The sequence below is a fragment of the Colias philodice genome, chromosome 11 (assembly GCF_061535455.1).
Source record: "Colias philodice isolate Cphi_HAF_F1 chromosome 11, ilColPhil1 Martin Lab GWU primary, whole genome shotgun sequence".
NCBI lineage: Eukaryota > Metazoa > Arthropoda > Insecta > Lepidoptera > Pieridae > Colias > Colias philodice.
In genome coordinates, this window is record NC_143096.1 from 5,775,699 (window position 1) to 5,796,541 (window position 20,843).

Genomic DNA, 20,843 nt, shown 5'->3' on the forward strand with positions numbered 1-20,843 from the left:
CAATACTAGCGGTCCGCCCCGGCTTCGCCCGTGGAACATATTTACGTTTTCTCTACATAAGAACCATCCTCGTACTTCAAGGAATATAATAGAAAAGAATTATCGAAATCGGTTCAGCCGTTCACACGTGATGCCGTGACAACGCGAAACGGGTGCGGACCCGCCGCCTTTTTATAGCTCCCGCCGCGAAGCGCGTCGAACGCGGCAACTGATACACAAAAATAATCCTTATGGCATGATTCTGTATTCACGCGCGATGACTTATAGCGTATTTCATGTATAACTTTGGTGTTTCTACACCGATTTACATGATTCTTTTACTATAACCTGCCCAGGAGTATGAAGAATAATTGTGCCAAATTTGGTTAAAATCCGTCGTGTAGTTTCTGTTTCTATAGCGAATATACAGACAGACAGACAGACAGACAGACAGACAGACAAAAATTTTACTGATTGCATTTTTGGCATCAGTAGCGATCCCTTATCACCCCTTCATAGTTTTTTTTAAAATATATTTCATGTACAGAATTGGCCTCTCTACAGATTTATTATAAGTATAGATTACAATAAATTACATTAATTTTTATTCAATGATTTCTTTGGCAAAACAATATTATTTCATTAACACGCAACACATAAATTTTCGAATAATTAACAACAATATATTAACTAATATAAGATTGTACTCCATTTATTGCTTTTATTTTCCTAGTTTGGTTCATATTACAAGAATTAACGTCTAGAGTAGCCTCTGTAACCAGTCACCAGATTTGGTGTTACACCACTGCTGTAAATATTTCCGAAACCGAGCTTTTTATTATAATATCCGTAACCGAGATGATTGGCCTCATTGTAATAAGGGTTATTATAACCGTAATAGGAATTTAAGCCACCATTTCCGCCATTTCCGCCATACCCTCCAAAGCCCCCAATGTTATTAGAATATCCCCCGTAATTATCGCCTCTTTGATACTCGTAATCCTGTCCAATATAACTTGGATTATTGGCTCCATACGGATAAGCGCTTTCTCTCACAGGATTGTAGCCTCCTGCAGCTTTAGAATCATAAGCATATCTAGTATCCAATATACCATTCCCAGAAATAGTGTAATCATAACCACCTGGATTGCTTCCAGCCCAGTCGTAATATTGGCGCGAGTCTAAAAAGAAAAGACATGTCTTTAGTTTTTCAAACACCTAAAAGGCGGTTCTAACTTCTAACTTGTAATTATTTATTAAATAGCGTCTATTGCATACTTACTCAATCCAGTCAACAGATAATAATATGTAAGAATGTGGTAAGAATGGTTTGAGGAAGGAGCTAACATATATTCGAAGTCAATTATGTAGTAGTATTGATAATAAATTACATAAAACTGAAAGAGTAGAATAAATTCGATTGCTCTGGTGGGTCACCTGTGGCTGAATCGGTCAGGCATCCGCCCCGGAATGGCGCGAAAGGATGCGGGTTCGAGTCCCGCCTCGTGATCGAATTTTTTCCATTCTTTATAAATTAACAATTAGTAGTAATAAAAAAAAACGTTTTGGAGTCCGTCGCGGATAGATAGTGACGTCACTGGTGACACGTACTTTTTATATCTATACTAATATTATAAAGAGGAAAGGTTTGTATGTATGTATGTATGTATGGTTTTCACGCATAAATTACTGGACCGATTTTGATGAAATTTGGCACAGATAATCTTTAGGCCCTGAGAAAGAACATAGGCTACCTTTTATTGCGAAATATGTACCACGAGCGAAGCCGGGGCGGACCGCTAGTAATTAATAAAAATAGACTAGAGAATAAAGTACTCACAGGAACTACTCGCTGTGTTCAAATCTAGATTCGTTAGGTCCTGTATTTTTGACGCTTTTGTATCAGCAGGTATTGATGCGCATTTGCAGGCTACAACCAATGTGTACAACAAAACTTGGCATTGATAAAATTTGTCCCGAACCGCCATCTGAAAGTTTTGAAATTCAAAATACCTAGATAGATTATTTTGTTAAGTCAACAAAACACAGAACACCAACACACGATATGATCATCTAGACATGTCAAGGAATAACTAGCGATTTTTAAAACTACACAATTTATTTCCGATAATTTTACTAATTTTCTCGGACTATACATTACACAATAAAACCATAAAGCCACAGACTACACACACATAAACACACAGCAATTAGGTATTTATAGTTATTTGGCATAGACATTAATTCTCTCAAATAAGCCAGACCAATTCCTATTCGCCAGACCAAGAGCGTACGTGCCGAGCAAACGCCACACGTGTCATAAGTGAAACTTCTTTGGCAAGATTTACAGAAAACAAAATCGTCGCCTTACTCTATGACGTGGCGGTATTACCACGACGCGACCTTGAAATTTTACTTTTTACCCCTCCCAATGAAGTTTCACTTAAAAAGTGACGTGTGTGTAGTGTTGAATGTGCATTCATATTACAGTCTTATTTAAATACGGTCTACATGTTATTAATAGACCGTACATATTATACTTAAAAAAAAGAATGCTTTGTTTTTGTTACAGCAAGGTTTACAGCAAGTAAACGAACGTCTCGATCAATTTTTTTTTGACATCTTACAAAAAATTCAATATCTAAATATATTCTAGTAATGATATATTATCTAAAAAAATATAAAATGTGAAAAAATAACAATTGTGATTTTGTATGTATTTTTATTTTAAACTCGTTCTTGGGGAATTTTTTGTTTTTAATGTTCTAATTAGTTACTAATAGCCTAGGTATGCGTCGAATAATGAAATAACTAACATTCCAAATTAAAGCTCGTAATTACTTCGTGAATGTGAGGCTTATTTGTTTGACCCCCAATGAATCAAGTTACATAGCAATTCTTGTCTTCACAATGTTAATTGTAATATATAGTTAAATGGAGCAAATTGATTGATTGAAATACCTACTCGTCGATTAAAAGTTAAAACAGTAATACATATTACCTCTTTGCCTATTTATTTAGGACAGTGACTTTGATAAAGTACCTTTGTAAATTTTACTTTATTTTACATTTTGATATTTTTTGACTTCAAAAAAGGAGGAGGTTCTCAATTCGGCCGGTATATTTTTTTTCTTATTATAATATCGGAATTTTTATTAAATTTCTACGCTTAAGACACATTTTATGTCTATTATTTGTTTTTCTTTTTAAATTAAAATCGATACAAATTGATATTTATTATTTTAATTTTCAAATATTGAATTGAATTTGAAAAAAAAAATTGAATTTAAAAAAATAAATTAAACATTTCTGGATCAAATTCCCTACAGTTATTAATTAATTTACTCACATTAGTTTAGGTCTACTCTGAAGCACTGTATGATACAACAATAGCTGATGCGCTTTATGCGTTTGTGTATGTTGTTTCCGACTTTATAAACGTGGGAGTTCTGCCGTACAATTGAGAATACTGGCTGAGGTTATAATGAGACTGTTTGTAAGCAAATCGGCCTTCTGCAGATGTCATGACGCACAGCAAATTTAGCATAACACAATGTGTCGTTCAACACATAAACCTTAGATGGTACCTTTACCGGCAACTAAGGTCACTTAACCCTAGATTAGACGCGCCTCACCGAAAATATCAGTGGGCGCGTGGGGATCATTTTGCAATCCTCACAAAAAATGTTTATAATTTGTAAAATAATTGCCCTTAAAGTTCCCGCTTATAATTAGTAGCTACTTCTAATCTCTTTCTCTTCATTCTTTCTTTCTTCTTTTTATTCATGCCGAAAGGCCAAATAGACGTTATAATCTGGCTGCGCTTGACGTTTGGCGGCATTTTGCTATTCGTTAGTGAATAATGTGGTGTCATATATTTATTTATAGAATAAAAAGGAATCGCCAAATGTGTTGATAAGCGCAAATAGCGCAATAAGCGCAAATCTCGAGAACGGCTGAACCGATTTCGTTAATTTTTTCTTTATAATAGGTATTCCTTGAAGTAGAAGGATGGTTCTTATGGAGAGAAACTGTAAACATGTACCTACCACGGGCGAAACAGGGGTGGACCGTTAGTTATACATATAAATTATAAAATATAGACTATATTTTACAGTAAGTAATAAATTACTGAATTCTAGCTTCGTCCCGCGGTTTACCCGCATAAATGAGATTTTTTAATACCAGAATAATAAGTAGTCTTATTAAATCGGCAATCTGTCTGTGAAATTCCCGTCAAAAACGATCCAGCCTTTCCAGAGCGGAAGGTTAGCCGGAATAAACAGACAGATAGACAGACAAAAATAATAAAAAATACTATTATAAGAGAACCTATCTAGGGGTTAAGAGCCTTAGATAGTGAGATATTTATCATTTAAATACATACTTATGAACAATAGATATTTTAATTATGCTTGCGTTTTTTAATTTATTTGAATGCCAGCGCCTTCCGGTTGGTCCAATTCAAATTTTGCCCAGTTCTGACCATTGGGAGGCGGGTTAGTTTATTTTAAAAAAATATTCTAAGTACCTAACTACATTAAAGGTGATGGTAACTAATATCGTTGAAACTTAGGTAAATAGTTATTAGTTACCTATATATAAAAAAAAAAACAATATCTTGCGCTATGTTTATAAGTAAGTAAATGTTAAAACTGCACTTATAAAATTAAGGAGAAGGAACAGCTAGCTAGTTATCGTTCGATTCATCGGGAGTTGAAAAGTTTAGAGTCGTGAAAGTGGCGCACCTCGATGGTGTCTGTCGCGACCTCTAGGTACTATGCGCCTTTTATTGGTTCATTAATGTTCACCATTGAATAAAACCATAGCGGCTGCACACACAGCCATGCACTCTGTAGTGTATGAATGTCAGTCAACAAGCGGCAGGCCAGGCCGGGACACGCCGAGGGTACGCTCAGTATGGGACGTTACAGACGTTTACAGACGGGAAAGCGCGACAAATACAACCCAAAAACCTTCCTGCGTGAACTTAATTTACAGGAAGAATGGCAGATTTGAATAGGGAAATAATAACTCTTGCGTGTTATTTTCTCACGCTTCGTTGCGTAGACACATAAGGACAAGGTTATTTACTTAAACATTTCTGTTGAGCTTAGTCTTTGAATAACTAGGTAGGTAGGTACCTACTAAGTTATTTTTTTTACACATTGTGATATATTTATTTTTCTTATTGACTTTACTAGATTTCCGCTCGCGGCTGTTCCCGCGTTTTCAAAGAATATATACCTATGAAGAATAATATATTATGGGTAAGGTAACGGCACCAGTCGTGGACAAGCATCCAGTAATGGACAAAATAAATATTAAATTTAAATATTAAGGCCAAAATTAACGTTATATAATTTGGCAATACTTAAAATAAAAGTTTGGTTCATAAGCTATCAGAATACGACACTTCATCTTATTCGGCCAAAACGTTTGAAAATGGCAGAACGTTATGTTTAGTTGCTGCGACTCGTTTCGAAGAAATCCATTTTTACTAAGGAAATCCTTAAGGAAGTGAGGACACAATTTTGGTTATAAGAATTTTTGTATAAATGTCAGCAAAGGACATCGGCCACTGCCCATACATACCAAGACCTGACTATGAAATGTCGCGACCATGATTAATATAGGGCTTAAATGGTTCGCCTAACCACCCTTAGCAATCCCACATTGCAAATATATTATTTGAAAGTGGTGGAGCTTAGAATTTTTACATAATTTGCCATTTTTGAGGTTATGGCTACGTATATAATGAATATGGTTTAGAGTTATACCTACAGCCATAACTAAATTCTAAGGGTGGACGAAGTAGCCTATGTTATTTATTTGATTGTTATATAAGCCAATACAACACTGTAGTGACAAATAATAAACAAAATCATGTTTTTCAGCTACGCGTCAGTCATGTCATGTGTCATCTAACCTTTGTGTCTACTGTCTATTATGCCGGTAAAAAATACGTTCCGTTTTACATATTTTAGGTATATTATTAAATGTATTTATGGCAAAAAATATTTTTTAAATCTCTAAATTATATCTTTCTTACTGTTTTTGCTATTAAATATGATAGGTGAAATAAAACAAAGAAATATATATTATTATTCTAGTATTTTTTTAAACGTAATCGCTAATTAACTCCCGCTGCACTGTGAAAACGAAACGCATGACACAGGTAAAAATGAAAGACGTTTGGATGCGTTCAAACAATGTTATGAATTTGAGTTTATTTATTAATAATACATAACATTTTCCCGGCCCGAAAAAAATAAGTTAGACCCCGTTAGTAAAAGCACGCATAAATTACTATTTTTTGATACACCGATGATTAATGTTCGCATTCAGGTCATATGTGGCCATCCTCCTTTGATATTACTTTTATTTATAGTAGTTAAGTGTACGAAATATTACACGATTTTGTATCATGATAGGTTATGTTGTTTAAATAAAATTCTTCAGTGTCCATAACTGGATTTAATTCTATGGATATATGAGTCGTTTTCAAAATAATTGTACATTACTACAAAATGTTTGTCCCCCTAAAAAACCTTCGAAAAAAATATGGTTACGACTGAAATAAATCATTGTTAACGTTTTACAGACTAAACTTAAGCATACTGCATATCATTTCTGATAAAAAGCAATGAATTGCGATTCAAATTCTTACATAAATTTAATGTGAAAATAAAGTAACAAAAAAAGCTCCATACATTTTTTTATTGTCCCCTATGTGGACGACAATGAAAACCAATATTTTTATCAGAATTTTTGTATGAAACTTCCTATTTTTTTGTATCATAATTAAAAAGCAATGTTTGAAGTGTTATATCTGATAGATTAAACTATTTAAATTACCTTAAATAAACGAAGAATGACATATTATAAAAATGTCCCTATCCATCGTTACAATTTCGTGACACTGATTTATTGACATAATTAACCAACTTCTTGTATCAGAAAGAAGAGGAATCTAACTCTAATCATTGGCAACACTGGTCATGTCACGAAAAGTAAGGTCACATTAACGCGCCGCCATTTTGTTCGTCGTCCAGACATGGAAGAAGTCCAGTAGTGTGCTGTGCAAAAAATTTAGTTACAATTTCCTAACGACGTATTCTCAACAAAAGTAAGTACATTTTGAAGAATTCACCTACCGCAATTGTAATATACTTAAATTATGACTAGAGTAATAGATTACACTTTCAATCTAATCGTAAATGTGATTATGTTTTGTGTAAAAGTATTTCTTAGGTTATTTTTTACATGTTACTGACGAACAATTTCTTGACATTTACTGACGTCAGTAAATTGTAGACGGTAAAGCTGTGGTCTCATGTGTAAAGTATGAAAATAAGATATTAAAATGTGTGTTAAATTAATGTAACGAATAATAATAAAGGAGAAAAACAATAAATCTCTCAAGATTATTTTTTTGTAACTACAGGCCATACTTTTTTAAACCATGATGTAGGGTTAGTAAAGTCGGGCTTAGGGACTTGACTTTTCCTGGGATCTGATAACTTTTTTATAGTGAAAGCGGATCAGTGAGTCTTGGCCTCCAATTTTACAAGTGGTTTCTGATGGGATAACGCTTGCCTTATTGCATTTAGTGTTGATCGCTGTTCCACCCACACGAGTGATGCTTACTTTTGTTTTTATTTTTATTCAAAATACATATATCCAACAGCTTTTTTTAGTTTCAGAATGCCTCTAACCGGTGCCGAACGGCAAAAAAATACATTGAGAAACTAAAAAAGCAAAACCCTGAAAAATATGAAAAGAAAAGGAAAAAAACACCTCGAGAAAGTGAAACAAAGACAAAGAAAAATATCAGATCTTAATGACAGTGAAAAAGAAGCTCGAAGACAAAAATGGAAAGAAGCTAATGATAGAAGAAAAGAAAAGGAAAAGCAAACAGAGAATTATAAAAATTGATTGTTTGTTGATTATTTTGTAACTTAAAATATATATTTTTTTTAACTAGTGACTTCTTACTTTTTTATATGTAATATTACCTTATTCTGAATACAGCCTTACTTTTACAACTTCCTGACATTTCCTAACGAAACAGTTTACTGACAATTTCGTGACGTACAAATATTTTGAAATATCCATTTATGGACATATGTCGAAAATAAACTTTTTTTAAAGTTATTATTTACATGCGCTTCTCTGTATTGTCTTTTCTTTCTGATTAATAATATACCTATCACGACCATTTCAAACAAAGGGTTCCAATATTGTACAACAATTGTCCATGACTGGATTTGCTTTGGTTCCTATAATGGACATTGATATTTTTTGTTAAAATTACACTAATGGGTCCAACAACATAATATCTATCTAAACATGAAGAATATATTTTAGAACAATGGGTCATTATGTGCTGTGCGACTCGTTCTCGGCTTCATTCTCTATCATTGCGTAGAGAAGTCGCATACATAAGCGTATTGTAACGCATCTATCATAGAGAGTTCTCTGATGAACTGTTTGGATCGCTGTCTGCTGCTAAATTCCACCACCATATAGCATACACGCTTAAATTTCATCCACACAATCTTGACAACAGTTTAAAAAAAGCTTTTTGCCTCGTGCTACAATTTGGAATCCATTGTAGCACGAGGGTGCTACAATTTGGAATCCATATCGATGGACCGATCAGATTAAGGCTGCTGGCGGATTCAGATTGGCGATTCACTTCACGAGTGTAGCGGAATGCCAGGAAACAGAGAGATATGGTGGAACATCGTGAAGCGGGTAACATCTACCCCCCCCAAACCTCATGTTGACCACGTTCGCTCTGACTAGAGTGATATAACGAAGAAGAGTAAGTCCCAAAATGGATGGAATGGCAGTACTTTTTTAGTTATATTTTTCATCCCTGACTTATTGAGAAAAAAAACAATATTGGTGTTTCTTAACGGACATAACTCGTATTTAACGATGCATTTGTCCAATTTTTGCCTAGAAAATGGAAATTAAAACTGTTTTAAATATTATAAGTATGCAAAATAATTATTAAGTACTATTTTTCATAAATGCATCCCCGATTTATTGTATTCCAATCATCATTTTCAAGATTCTATTGCTAACTATAAGTCTTCTCCAAGTGTAAATAACTGGAGAAACAACATTAGGTACAGTCCATAAATGGGTGTTCATAACTGGATGTTGTCCAAAACTGGGTGTCCATCATTAGATTTTTCACTGTCCAACACTGGTGCAAAAAAGTGGTTTTTTAATTTATAAATAACTTCTTTATTTATGCATTTTAATCTTTTTTCTAACATTGGTTACGTTAAACTAACATTGAACTAAACGTACAACTAAACAATATCCAATAAAGTTAAAAAACCTACGAGAAATTTGCAAAAAACTTCAATTTTTTCCTTAATCTGTACAAGACTGGTGCCGTTACGTTATACCTACACCTATACATGTGTCATTTTTGTATAATAAAATATAAGTACTATCAACTATGTTATATAGTTACGTGTTAATAAATTTCATGGGCATAGTTAATATCATAATAATATGTATGTACCTATTAACTACTTAATTATAAAAAATATTTCTGAAACTAATAAGTTTCGGCACAGAATAATAACCAGTTGGTTTCGGATTGGTAATGTTTAGTTTTTTACTCCAAAATATGATCTATACTTTCTCTCCTTTAAAAATATTACACCTAGATATACAGGGTGTCCCACTATTGGTATACTAAGCGCGAAGAGACTTGTAGTTTTGCATACACTGATCACGTAAAAAATACTTAAACAACAAAATTACGTCAAAAATTTTTGGCTAAATTTTTCCTGAAAATCCATGTTTTCTTCTCTAGCTTCGCGCAGCCGGCATATACCGCTTCTCTAATGTGAGCATTTTGTCTATGAAAACATAATATTAAACGATAGCTCATGTGCTGGTGACAAAGTTGGGCGGGTTGCTTGTTATGGGTGTACACATAGCGTTTTAAGAATTCATCTACTTGAAAAAAAAAATGCGTCTGGAATTTTTTAAGTATTTTTTACGTACTTAGCGTATGCAAATCTATAACCTCCTTTGGGCTTAGTATACCAACAGTGGGACACCCTGTATATCAAGTCACCCTGTAAGTATACCTATTACGAAACTGCCTACTGGTAAGTAGTATTATTAAAATATTATAATTCTCTGAAAATCATGTAGTGGATAATATACTAGAGTTCTCTCGTGGTTCTCTCGAACGGAGCTGTAGAGCAAATGATTCTAGAAATACATTAAACTACTTCCGGTCCACCCGAGAATGAAAATATGTAGGTACCTATCTTGTACACCTATCCTATTACAAATACCAATCGAATCAATATTCTCACTGTATTCTTCATACCTACTAAAAAAATAAACAAAATAAAGCAATGTTAAATTATCACATTTTGTTTCTTCATAACTAGGTAACTACTAAAATAAATATATTTTGAAAAACTAATAAACACGCTTTCAAGATAGATGTTTCTTACAACTAAAAAGTAGAAAATAATTCTTAATCTAGGAATCAAGCAATAACCAATAGGTACATAGTACCTATTTTTGTGAAAAAAAGCGTGGGGCGCTTTTCATGAGCTGATTATACGTATAAGGCACCCCACGCTTTTTCACAAAAATACTATGTATTGGTTATTGCTTGATTCCTAGATTAAGAAATATTTTCTACTTTGTAGTAACTCAGGCCCCGGAACCATAGACACAATAGAAAATCTATTGTGTCTGGGACCGATCGGGCCGCTTGGGGTTGTAAGTACTTATCTATCATGAAAGCGTGTTTTTTAGTTTTTCAAACTATATACTTATATTTATTTTTCATTTTTTACTTTAATATTAATTTCTCCATTATATCACAATATAAAGTTAAGTGTGCAGTAGCTTTGAACTCGTAATAAAAGTCGAAAACGTAGCGGTTGCCACAACTCAACTCAATAGTCAATAATAACATGATAACAAGTAGGTAATGATGAAGCAGCAAACGCAGATTCTTTTTTAAAGATTTTAAGATTTGCAATAATTACTCAAAGCGCAAGTGGTATGAACCGTTTTTTACAACGTTTACATATAACTTTCAAGCATATATTTTCACATCATCACTATCATTACATATCTACCTATTATGAAACAAAGGCGCGTCCCGCTGCCTGTCTGCACATCTGTCTGTCCTTATATTATATGCTTAGATCTTCAAAACTACGCAACGGATTTTAATGCTGTTATTATTATTAATATAAATTCGTGAATTTATTGTTACTGTTACTGGGTTTTGATAAGTAAGTATACAAAATTTTAATAAAATTCTTCGGTTTTATGTGGGTCAAAATCGAGTCGAAAGGAGTAGGTTACATACAAGTTACATACAAACCATTGAGGTATTATTATGTATAGGTACGTAGTACCTACATAGTAACTCAATGATACAAACACTCATTTTCCTCCTAAAACAATGTTTTTATTTTATACTAGATTTCCGCCCGCGGCTTCGCCCGCGTTTTCAAAGGAAAACCCGCATAGTTCCCGTTCCCGTGGGATTTCCGGGATAAAACCTATCCTATGTGTTAATCCAAGTTACCCTCTATATGTGTGCTAAATTTCATTGTAATCGGTTCAGTAGTTTTTACGTGAAAGAGTAACAAACATCCATACATCCATACATCCATACATCTATACATCCTTACAAACTTTCGCCTTTATAATAGTATTAAGATAAGTTTGCTTTCTTCCTTTCCACCTTATTGAAAATGTGGGTAAGTCAATGTAAATACGAAGTAAATAAAGAAAGTCTATATATTTTTGATATTAGTTTATTTTACACTATTTTTAGACTTCATAATATTTCACAATAACTTTACATTACACATCAAATGACATTTTAAATTATTCTAAAAAGTTGAGTAATTCATATTTATAAAATCTCTAACATTGGGTACATCTATCTTTTCATTTTAAATATACATATTTTTTTGTACATATTATATGCAATGTTCATCAACGTAGACAAATGTCACACAACAGAATTTACTCAACTAGGAAATTTCGAAACCGTCCAAGTATAAATCGGCCAGTTCCAAAATTTTACCTCTTATCCCTTATTAATCTACTTACAATAATTACCTAAAACATTCGAATTTCCTATATCTATTTAAATTTTCGTATTTAATACAATCTTCTTTTCATTTTTTTCGCCATTAAGAGCGCGTGCACGTACAGCAATTCGGCGAAGATTCTTTTCGGGAACTTTAATTTCATTCATTAATAAGCTTTCTAGTTCTGGTAGCGACTTAATTTCTTTTAAGTCTGTCAAATTTACACTGCGTCCTCCGCCGAATCTGCCCAAGAATCTATAGATGTCTCTATTCGCTTGGCACTGAGCGCAATTATAAGATACAGGTACTGCATTAGGGAAATTTTGTTGCGCTGTTTGCATATCAGTTGTGCCCCCTGGACAGCTTGGAACAAAAACTACTGGTAGGAAACCTATAATACCATATGGTGAATAGTACTGATTCTGATTTGGCATTTGACCTTGAGAGACAGCTGTACTACTGCTGTTATTGCCTGGATTCAGGAGATAGCATGGACATGACCCTGGACTTGGGACGATTGGCAGCGGATATGGAATTACGTAGATCGGAAATGGGGGCATGTAATATCCTCCCGGAGGATAAACTGGAGGTTGTACTCCTGTTCCTGAAGGTGCACCTATTGAATCACCACCTGTAATAATAAAATTACATTGTAAAGTAAAAGTAAAAAAAAAAGTAAAACATATTTATTCAAATATCAAGCATACAATCTCGTTGAACTTATGGCAATAAGAGCGTATACGCACTATGCGGGTAGCCGCATTGCGGGTAGCCGTCCGGCTGACCGCAAGCACAATTATGTACGTAATATTCATTTCTATGCGCACTGCGATGCGGCTACCGCAGACCGCACAGTGCGCATAGAAATGAATATTACGTACATAATTGTGCTTGCGGTCAGCCGGACGGCTACCCGCAATGCGGCTACCCGCATAGTGCGTATACGCTCTAAGGCTGTTAACACAGCAAATAGAGTATACATTATTTGAACCAAGATGACCACACTAGACTCGTGGCCTGTATTGTAAGCATCAATACAAAAAAATTAAGAAAAAAATATTAAGAAACAAACAAAATTAGACATGGATGTAGTTAAATGAAATGTCGATTTATTAATGTTTTAGGAATAAATATTGTAATTTAAATATTATTATTTATGCTTTATTTTATTAGATAAAACTTAAATGAACAAATAATAAATAAATAAATAACTATCAAAATAAAAATAAAAATATAAATAAAAAGATACTTTATATAATATGTGTGTGTGCTGAATGCATCGGGGTAAATCTTGGGCGTTAGATTAAAGACCTAATCAAATTTTCCGTTTGTTGAAAAGACAAAGAGAGTATAAACGATTTTTTAATAATTTTCTTGTAACTATATATACTAAAAAAAACTGGATATCTGATTCTGATAATTTTTAATGCACGACTTCGAATGTAATTATCAGTTAAATAAAGTAATTTTTAAATAAATTGATGGCTGAATAATATACCCCATTAAATAAACTTTTTATTCTCTTATTTCGAGCTTCGAATTAATTTTTAAATTCCCAAAAAAAAAACATATTTTTCTTTGTAAATTTTTACAAACTGCATATTTTTAATATTTTTTTAGATCGTGAAATAAATAGCATAAAGTCTTATACAACGATTCTATTAAACTTAGCTTGAATCATACTAAAAAGACAGTTAACAAATTATATAATAATTTAAAGAATATTTCGAAATAACGACTACAATTATAGTACATTTTGTATCAGTTCAATACACGATTTCAAGATATGCCATTAGCGGTCGGTTACCTGTATTGCCTGGGTAATTGGCGCCACCACCGGTAGGACCTCCGGGTGACCCTGCAGTGCCTGGCTTTCCTGGTTGTCCTGTAAATGATAAAATAATAATTATAGTGTACATATATATAATATTATTATGGATGAGGTAGATACTATTTTATAGAAGTATGTATCTGTGCTTATCACAACTATTGGAACGGAAAAATTTATTTATTTATTTAATTTATTTATTTTACAAAGGATAGCCAACAATTGTTAACACTAATTATAGACATACAAGGAAAATCATCGATTGATGTGAAAAAATTATCAAAAATCTGGAGAACCGTCCGTGCCTTGAGTTCCTGGTGCACCTGGCAAGCCTGGTTGGCCAGGTTGTCCCGGCTTATTACCGCTGCCGCCTACAGGACCACTTGGACCTGCCACGCCTGAGCCGCCTGGACCTCCAGGTCCACCTGGTCCACCTGGAGCTCCTGGAGCTCCTGGACCACCTGGTGTGACTGGATAATTGCTGCCGCCTAAAACATAACATTATTATTAATGTCGACAAGTAAATTATTATATTAAAAAATGTTATGCAGAATACGAAAGAGTACGTGAAAGAAGTGGATACAGTAATATTAATTATTAACGTTGAATAATAACGCAGTTATGCTTTCGATTTCATGTTATTCTAAGCTATGTTTGTCATGACTTAACTTTTTGATAGACGACCGATGAAACAATAATTAATATCAAACCGCCTAAATTCGTGAAGAGTTAACGCTATTATTGTAAAGACAGATTTTAATATACCTGGAGGGTAGAAACCGCCTCCACTAGGACCTGTTGGACTTCCTGCTCCTCCTGGGCCACCTAGACCACCTGGACCTCCAGGTCCACCTGGACCACCTGGAGCTCCTGGAGCTCCTGGAGCTCCTGGACCACCTGGTGTGACTGGATAATTGCTACCGCCTAAAACATAACATTATTATTATTATTATAAAAAAACTTTATGCAGAATACGAAAGTGTACGTGACAGAAGTGGATACAGTAATATTTCTTAACGTTCAATAATAACACAGTAATTATGCTTTTGATTTCATGTTATTCTATGCTATTACCGCTGCCGCCTACAGGACCACTTGGACCCGTCACGCCTGAGCCGCCTGGACCTCCAGGTCCACCTGGTCCACCTGGAGCTCCTGGAGCTCCTGGACCACCTGGTGTGACTGGATAATTGCTGCTGCCTAAAACATAACATTATTATTAATGTCGACAAGTAAATTATTATATTAAAAAATGTTATGCAGAATACGAAAGAGTACGTGAAAGAAGTGGATACAGTAATATTAATTATTAACGTTGAATAATAACGCAGTTATGCTTTCGATTTCATGTTATTCTAAGCTATGTTTGTCATGACTTAACTTTTTGATAGACGACCGATGAAACAATAATTAATATCAAACCACCTAAATTCGTGAAGAGTTAACGCTATTATTGTAAAGACAGATTTTAATATACCTGGAGGGTAGAAACCGCCTCCACTAGGACCTGTTGGACTTCCTGCTCCTCCTGGGCCACCTAGACCACCTGGACCTCCAGGTCCACCTGGACCACCTGGAGCTCCTGGAGCTCCTGGAGCTCCTGGACCACCTGTTGTGACTGGATAATTGCTACCGCCTAAAACATAACATTATTATTATTATTATAAAAAAACTTTATGCAGAATACGAAAGTGTACGTGACAGAAGTGGATACAGTAATATTTCTTAACGTTCAATAATAACACAGTAATTATGCTTTTGATTTCATGTTATTCTATGCTATTACCGCTGCCGCCTACAGGACCACTTGGACCCGTCACGCCTGAGCCGCCTGGACCTCCAGGTCCACCTGGTCCACCTGGAGCTCCTGGAGCTCCTGGACCACCTGGTGTGACTGGATAATTGCTGCTGCCTAAAACATAACATTATTATTAATGTCGACAAGTAAATTATTATATTAAAAAATGTTATGCAGAATACGAAAGAGTACGTGAAAGAAGTGGATACAGTAATATTAATTATTAACGTTGAATAATAACGCAGTTATGCTTTCGATTTCATGTTATTCTAAGCTATGTTTGTCATGACTTAACTTTTTGATAGACGACCGATGAAACAATAATTAATATCAAACCACCTAAATTCGTGAAGAGTTAACGCTATTATTGTAAAGACAGATTTTAATATACCTGGAGGGTAGAAACCGCCTCCACTAGGACCTGTTGGACTTCCTGCTCCTCCTGGGCCACCTAGACCACCTGGACCTCCAGGTCCACCTGGACCACCTGGAGCTCCTGGAGCTCCTGGAGCTCCTGGACCACCTGTTGTGACTGGATAATTGCTACCGCCTAAAACATAACATTATTATTATTATTATAAAAAAACTTTATGCAGAATACGAAAGTGTACGTGACAGAAGTGGATACAGTAATATTTCTTAACGTTCAATAATAACACAGTAATTATGCTTTTGATTTCATGTTATTCTATGCTATTACCGCTGCCGCCTACAGGACCACTTGGACCCGTCACGCCTGAGCCGCCTGGACCTCCAGGTCCACCTGGTCCACCTGGAGCTCCTGGAGCTCCTGGACCACCTGGTGTGACTGGATAATTGCTGCCGCCTAAAACATAACATTATTATTAATGTCGACAAGTAAATTATTATATTAAAAAATGTTATGCAGAATACGAAAGAGTACGTGAAAGAAGTGGATACAGTAATATTAATTATTAACGTTGAATAATAACGCAGTTATGCTTTCGATTTCATGTTATTCTAAGCTATGTTTGTCATGACTTAACTTTTTGATAGACGACCGATGAAACAATAATTAATATCAAACCTTCTAAATTCGTGAAGAGTTAACGCTATTATTGTAAAGACAGATTTTAATATACCTGGAGGGTAGAAACCGCCTCCACTAGGACCTGTTGGACTTCCTGCTCCTCCTGGGCCACCTAGACCACCTGGACCTCCAGGTCCACCTGGACCACCTGGAGCTCCTGGAGCTCCTGGAGCTCCTGGACCACCTGGTGTGACTGGATAATTGCTACCGCCTAAAACATAACATTATTATTATTATTATAAAAAAACTTTATGCAGAATACGAAAGTGTACGTGACAGAAGTGGATACAGTAATATTTCTTAACGTTCAATAATAACACAGTAATTATGCTTTTGATTTCATGTTATTCTATGCTATTACCGCTGCCGCCTACAGGACCACTTGGACCCGTCACGCCTGAGCCGCCTGGACCTCCAGGTCCACCTGGTCCACCTGGAGCTCCTGGAGCTCCTGGACCACCTGGTGTGACTGGATAATTGCTGCCGCCTAAAACATAACATTATTATTAATGTCGACAAGTAAATTATTATATTAAAAAATGTTATGCAGAATACGAAAGAGTACGTGAAAGAAGTGGATACAGTAATATTAATTATTAACGTTGAATAATAACGCAGTTATGCTTTCGATTTCATGTTATTCTAAGCTATGTTTGTCATGACTTAACTTTTTGATAGACGACCGATGAAACAATAATTAATATCAAACCGCCTAAATTCGTGAAGTTAACGCTATTTTTGTAAAGACATTTTTATTTAATATACCTGGAGGGTAGTAACTGCCTCCGCTAGGACTAGTTGGACCTCCTGCACCTCCTGGGCCGCCTAGACCACCTGGGCCACCCGGAGCACCTGGAGCTCCTGGACCATTTGGATAATTGCTACCGCCTAAAACATAACATAATTATTAATGTCGACAAGTAAATTATTATAAAAGACGAAATGCAGAATACGAAAGAGTACGCGAAAGAAGTGGATACAGTGGTATTTCTTAACGTTGAATAATAACCCAGTTATGCATAATATACCTGGAGGGTAGTAACCGCCTCCGCTAGGACCAGTTGGACCTCCTGCTCCTGGGCCGCCTAGACCACCTGGGCCACCCGGAGCACCTGTGGAACCAAACAATATATTCAGTATATTCTTTTATTACTTCGGTTTTTTTGTAGTGATATCGTAGTTTTGAAACATACAAAAAAGACAGTAAGCAAATGATATATTTAAAGAATGTTTCGAAATAACGACTACATTTCTACACTTTGTATCAGTTCAATACACGATTACAAGATATTGCTATTAGCGGTCGATTACCTGTACTGCCTGGGTAATTGGCACCACCACCGGTAGGACCTCCGGGTAACCCTGAAGTGCCTGGCTTCCCTGGTTGTCCTGTAAATGATAAAAAATATAGTATACATATTATATTATGGTCTATGGATGAGGTAGATACTATTTAATATAATTATGTATCTGTGCTAATCTCAACTAATAGAACGGGGAAACATCGTATGATGTGAAAAAATTACCAAAAACCTGGAGAACCGTCAGTACCTTGAGTTCCTGGTGCACCTGACAAGCCTGGTTGGCCTGGTTGTCCCGGCTTATTACCGCCTAAAGGACCACTTGGACCTGTCACGCCTGAGCCGCCTGGACCTCCAGGTCCACCTGGTCCACCTGGAGCTCCTGGACCACTTGGTGCTCCTGGATAATTGCTACCGCCTAAAACATAACATTATTATTAATGTCGACAAGTAAATTATTATAAAAAACGAAATGCAGAATACGAAAGTGTACGCGAATGAAGTGGATACAGTAATATTTCTTAACGTTTAATAATAACCCAGTTATGCATAATATACCTGGAGGGTAGTAACCGCCTCCGCTAGGACCAGTTGGACCTCCTGCTCCTCCTGGGCCGCCTAGACCACCTGGGCCACCCGGAGCACCTGTGGAACCAAACATTATATTAAGAATATTCATTCATTACTTCGGTTTTCTTTTAGTGATATCGTTGTTTTGAAACATACTAAAAAGACAGTAAACAAATGATATAATTTAAAGAATGTTTCGAAATAACGACTACATTAGTACATTTTGTGTCAGTTCAATACACGATTACAAGATATTGCTATTAGCGGTCGATTACCTGTATTGCCTGGGTAATGTGCGCCACCACCGGTAGGACCTCCGGGTGACCCTGAAGTGCCTGGCTTTCCTGTTTGTCCTGTAAATGAAATAAAGCATAGAATATTATTTGTATGAGTTAGATATTATTTTATAGAAGTATGTATAAATTTATAAAAGAATAGAAACAATTTGATCACGAGGCGGGACTCGAACCCGCATCGTTTCACGCCGATCCGGGGCGGATGCTTGACCAACTCTGGCTGAGTTGGAGTCAAGCATCCGCTATCCCGTGACCCGCCAGAGCGATGGAATTAATCTATTCTTTCAGTTTTATGTGTCTAAGGGACACACCGCGCGCTATCTATTGCGATGATTAATAACCATCTCAACCAATACGAAACATTTTTCAATCAATACTTTCATTTTTCAATAATAATTGTAACGATGGAACACGACCTTTTTGTTGAAGATATTTTTGGTTTTAATAATAATAATAATAATAAGGGCGTAGGGATGTGACGACCCCATCGCCCACGGTTGGAATATCTATTGTCTACGTGACAATAGATATTCCACCCGTGCAATCAGTCAACCCGCAGGACACCTTGTGGCGGGGTGTCGGGGAGTAGCGACCCCGCGGGAACCGAGTGCTCCCGGGGGAGGCCCCTGTCTTCATCTCCGGCTCGCCTTCACCGGCCGGTCGGAGTGAAGCCTGACGAGGACAGGACCCCCACCTCTGGCTTGCCTTAACCGGCCGGCCAGAGTGGAGTCGCGAGAGCTTTTAGCTCGAAGGGTGGATGCGAAGCGTAAGTGGCGAGTGGGCACGTGATGCTGGACCCTCAGGGAGCGCGTGATCGTAGTTTAAAGTCCAGGGACGCCTCTCCACCCTTAGCTGCTCACAATATGTTGCCCCCTTTTCGCACTATTGCAGCGACTTATTTCGGGGGCCCATACAGTGAGAGGGCGAGTCACCACCTGCCAACAATTTTTTGCTATATCTTAGTAGAAAGGCAGGTGCCATAGTCTTCCATAGTCCTTAATTCCGGTCCATTAACATCCCATTCCATAGCCCAGTTTATTTTATTCCCTTATCTTGCAATAGTCCTACATCGGCCGCGGACTGCCTAGGGCTGTATCTCTATAGTGCAGTCATGGGCAGGCTGCGGCTGGTGTCCCACAACACATTAAAATTCTCGAAAGGGCCTCTGCGTGTTGGATCCGTGTCCCCACGTAAGCCTTCCAAAGATCCGGGTACCGTCCTTCTGGTGGTACCCGAGTATTATGGAACAGAGAAACATAATAATAATAAAAACATTTATTGACAACAAAACACACCACACAGATACAAAAAACAAACATATTTAAAAAAGAAAGCAAAAAACCAATAAAACTTAAAAACTAATAAAACTTACAGACTTAAAACAGCTACAAACTACAACTAATAAAACTTACAGACATAACAAATAAAATAATATAAAAAACCTTATAACTAAACTTAAAAAAAAATATAACTAAAAACAACAACAAAGAACTGTGTGGTAATGTCCATCATCAAAAGGGACTACTCAGCTATAAGCTGTAGTGCCCCCATAGGAACACTAACAGCACTGATTTTCAGGAGCCCCTATCGGTTGCGACGGTTGGAGTTACAGCTTTTTTTTTTTTTTTTTAAAAAAGATAATATTAATAGATAATATATAACTATATACGATGAAATAGTGATAAGTATGATATATTTATTAAATATTTGTACTTACTACTTATATAATATAAGAAATATATGTGTAATAAAAATATATGTATAGAAAAAAATAATAAATTAAGAATAATAAATAACTACATTAAGAAGTATGATATTATATACGAAGAGAATAGGGATACCCATACACATACAGCGGGACACACCAACGGCACTAAGGCTGGTACAGCGTATTTAATAAATGTTTT

The 20,843-nt window shown here is 35.8% G+C and overlaps 1 protein-coding gene and 1 long non-coding RNA gene across 2 annotated transcripts; both read right to left on the reverse strand.

The window, feature by feature from the left end:
* Window positions 1-3,463, reverse strand: LOC149484603 (uncharacterized). Its single transcript, XM_089700794.1, has 3 exons — window positions 3,329-3,463; window positions 1,820-1,967; window positions 1-1,160 (listed from the first exon to the last, which is right to left on the reverse strand). The coding sequence occupies exons 2-3, from the start codon at window positions 1,965-1,967 to the stop codon at window positions 733-735; spliced, it is 576 nt and encodes a 191-aa protein (XP_089556920.1). The 5' UTR covers window positions 3,329-3,463; the 3' UTR covers window positions 1-732.
* Window positions 3,464-8,331: 4,868 nt separating this feature from the next.
* On the reverse strand, window positions 8,332-9,398 carry LOC149484604 (uncharacterized). Its single transcript, XR_016316282.1, has 2 exons — window positions 8,614-9,398; window positions 8,332-8,376 (listed from the first exon to the last, which is right to left on the reverse strand). It is a non-coding gene; the product is annotated as an uncharacterized LOC149484604 (long non-coding RNA).
* Between the last annotated feature and the right edge of the window lie 11,445 nt (window positions 9,399-20,843).

Coding starts and splice junctions, on each gene's coding strand:
- LOC149484603 (XM_089700794.1), bottom strand. CDS start 1,967: ATGGCGGTTCGGGACAAATTTTATCAATGCCAAGTTTTGTTGTACACA. Junction 1,161..1,819: donor GAACACAGCGAGTAGTTCCT/GTGAGTACTTTA, acceptor TTTTCTTTTTAG/ACTCGCGCCAATATTACGAC.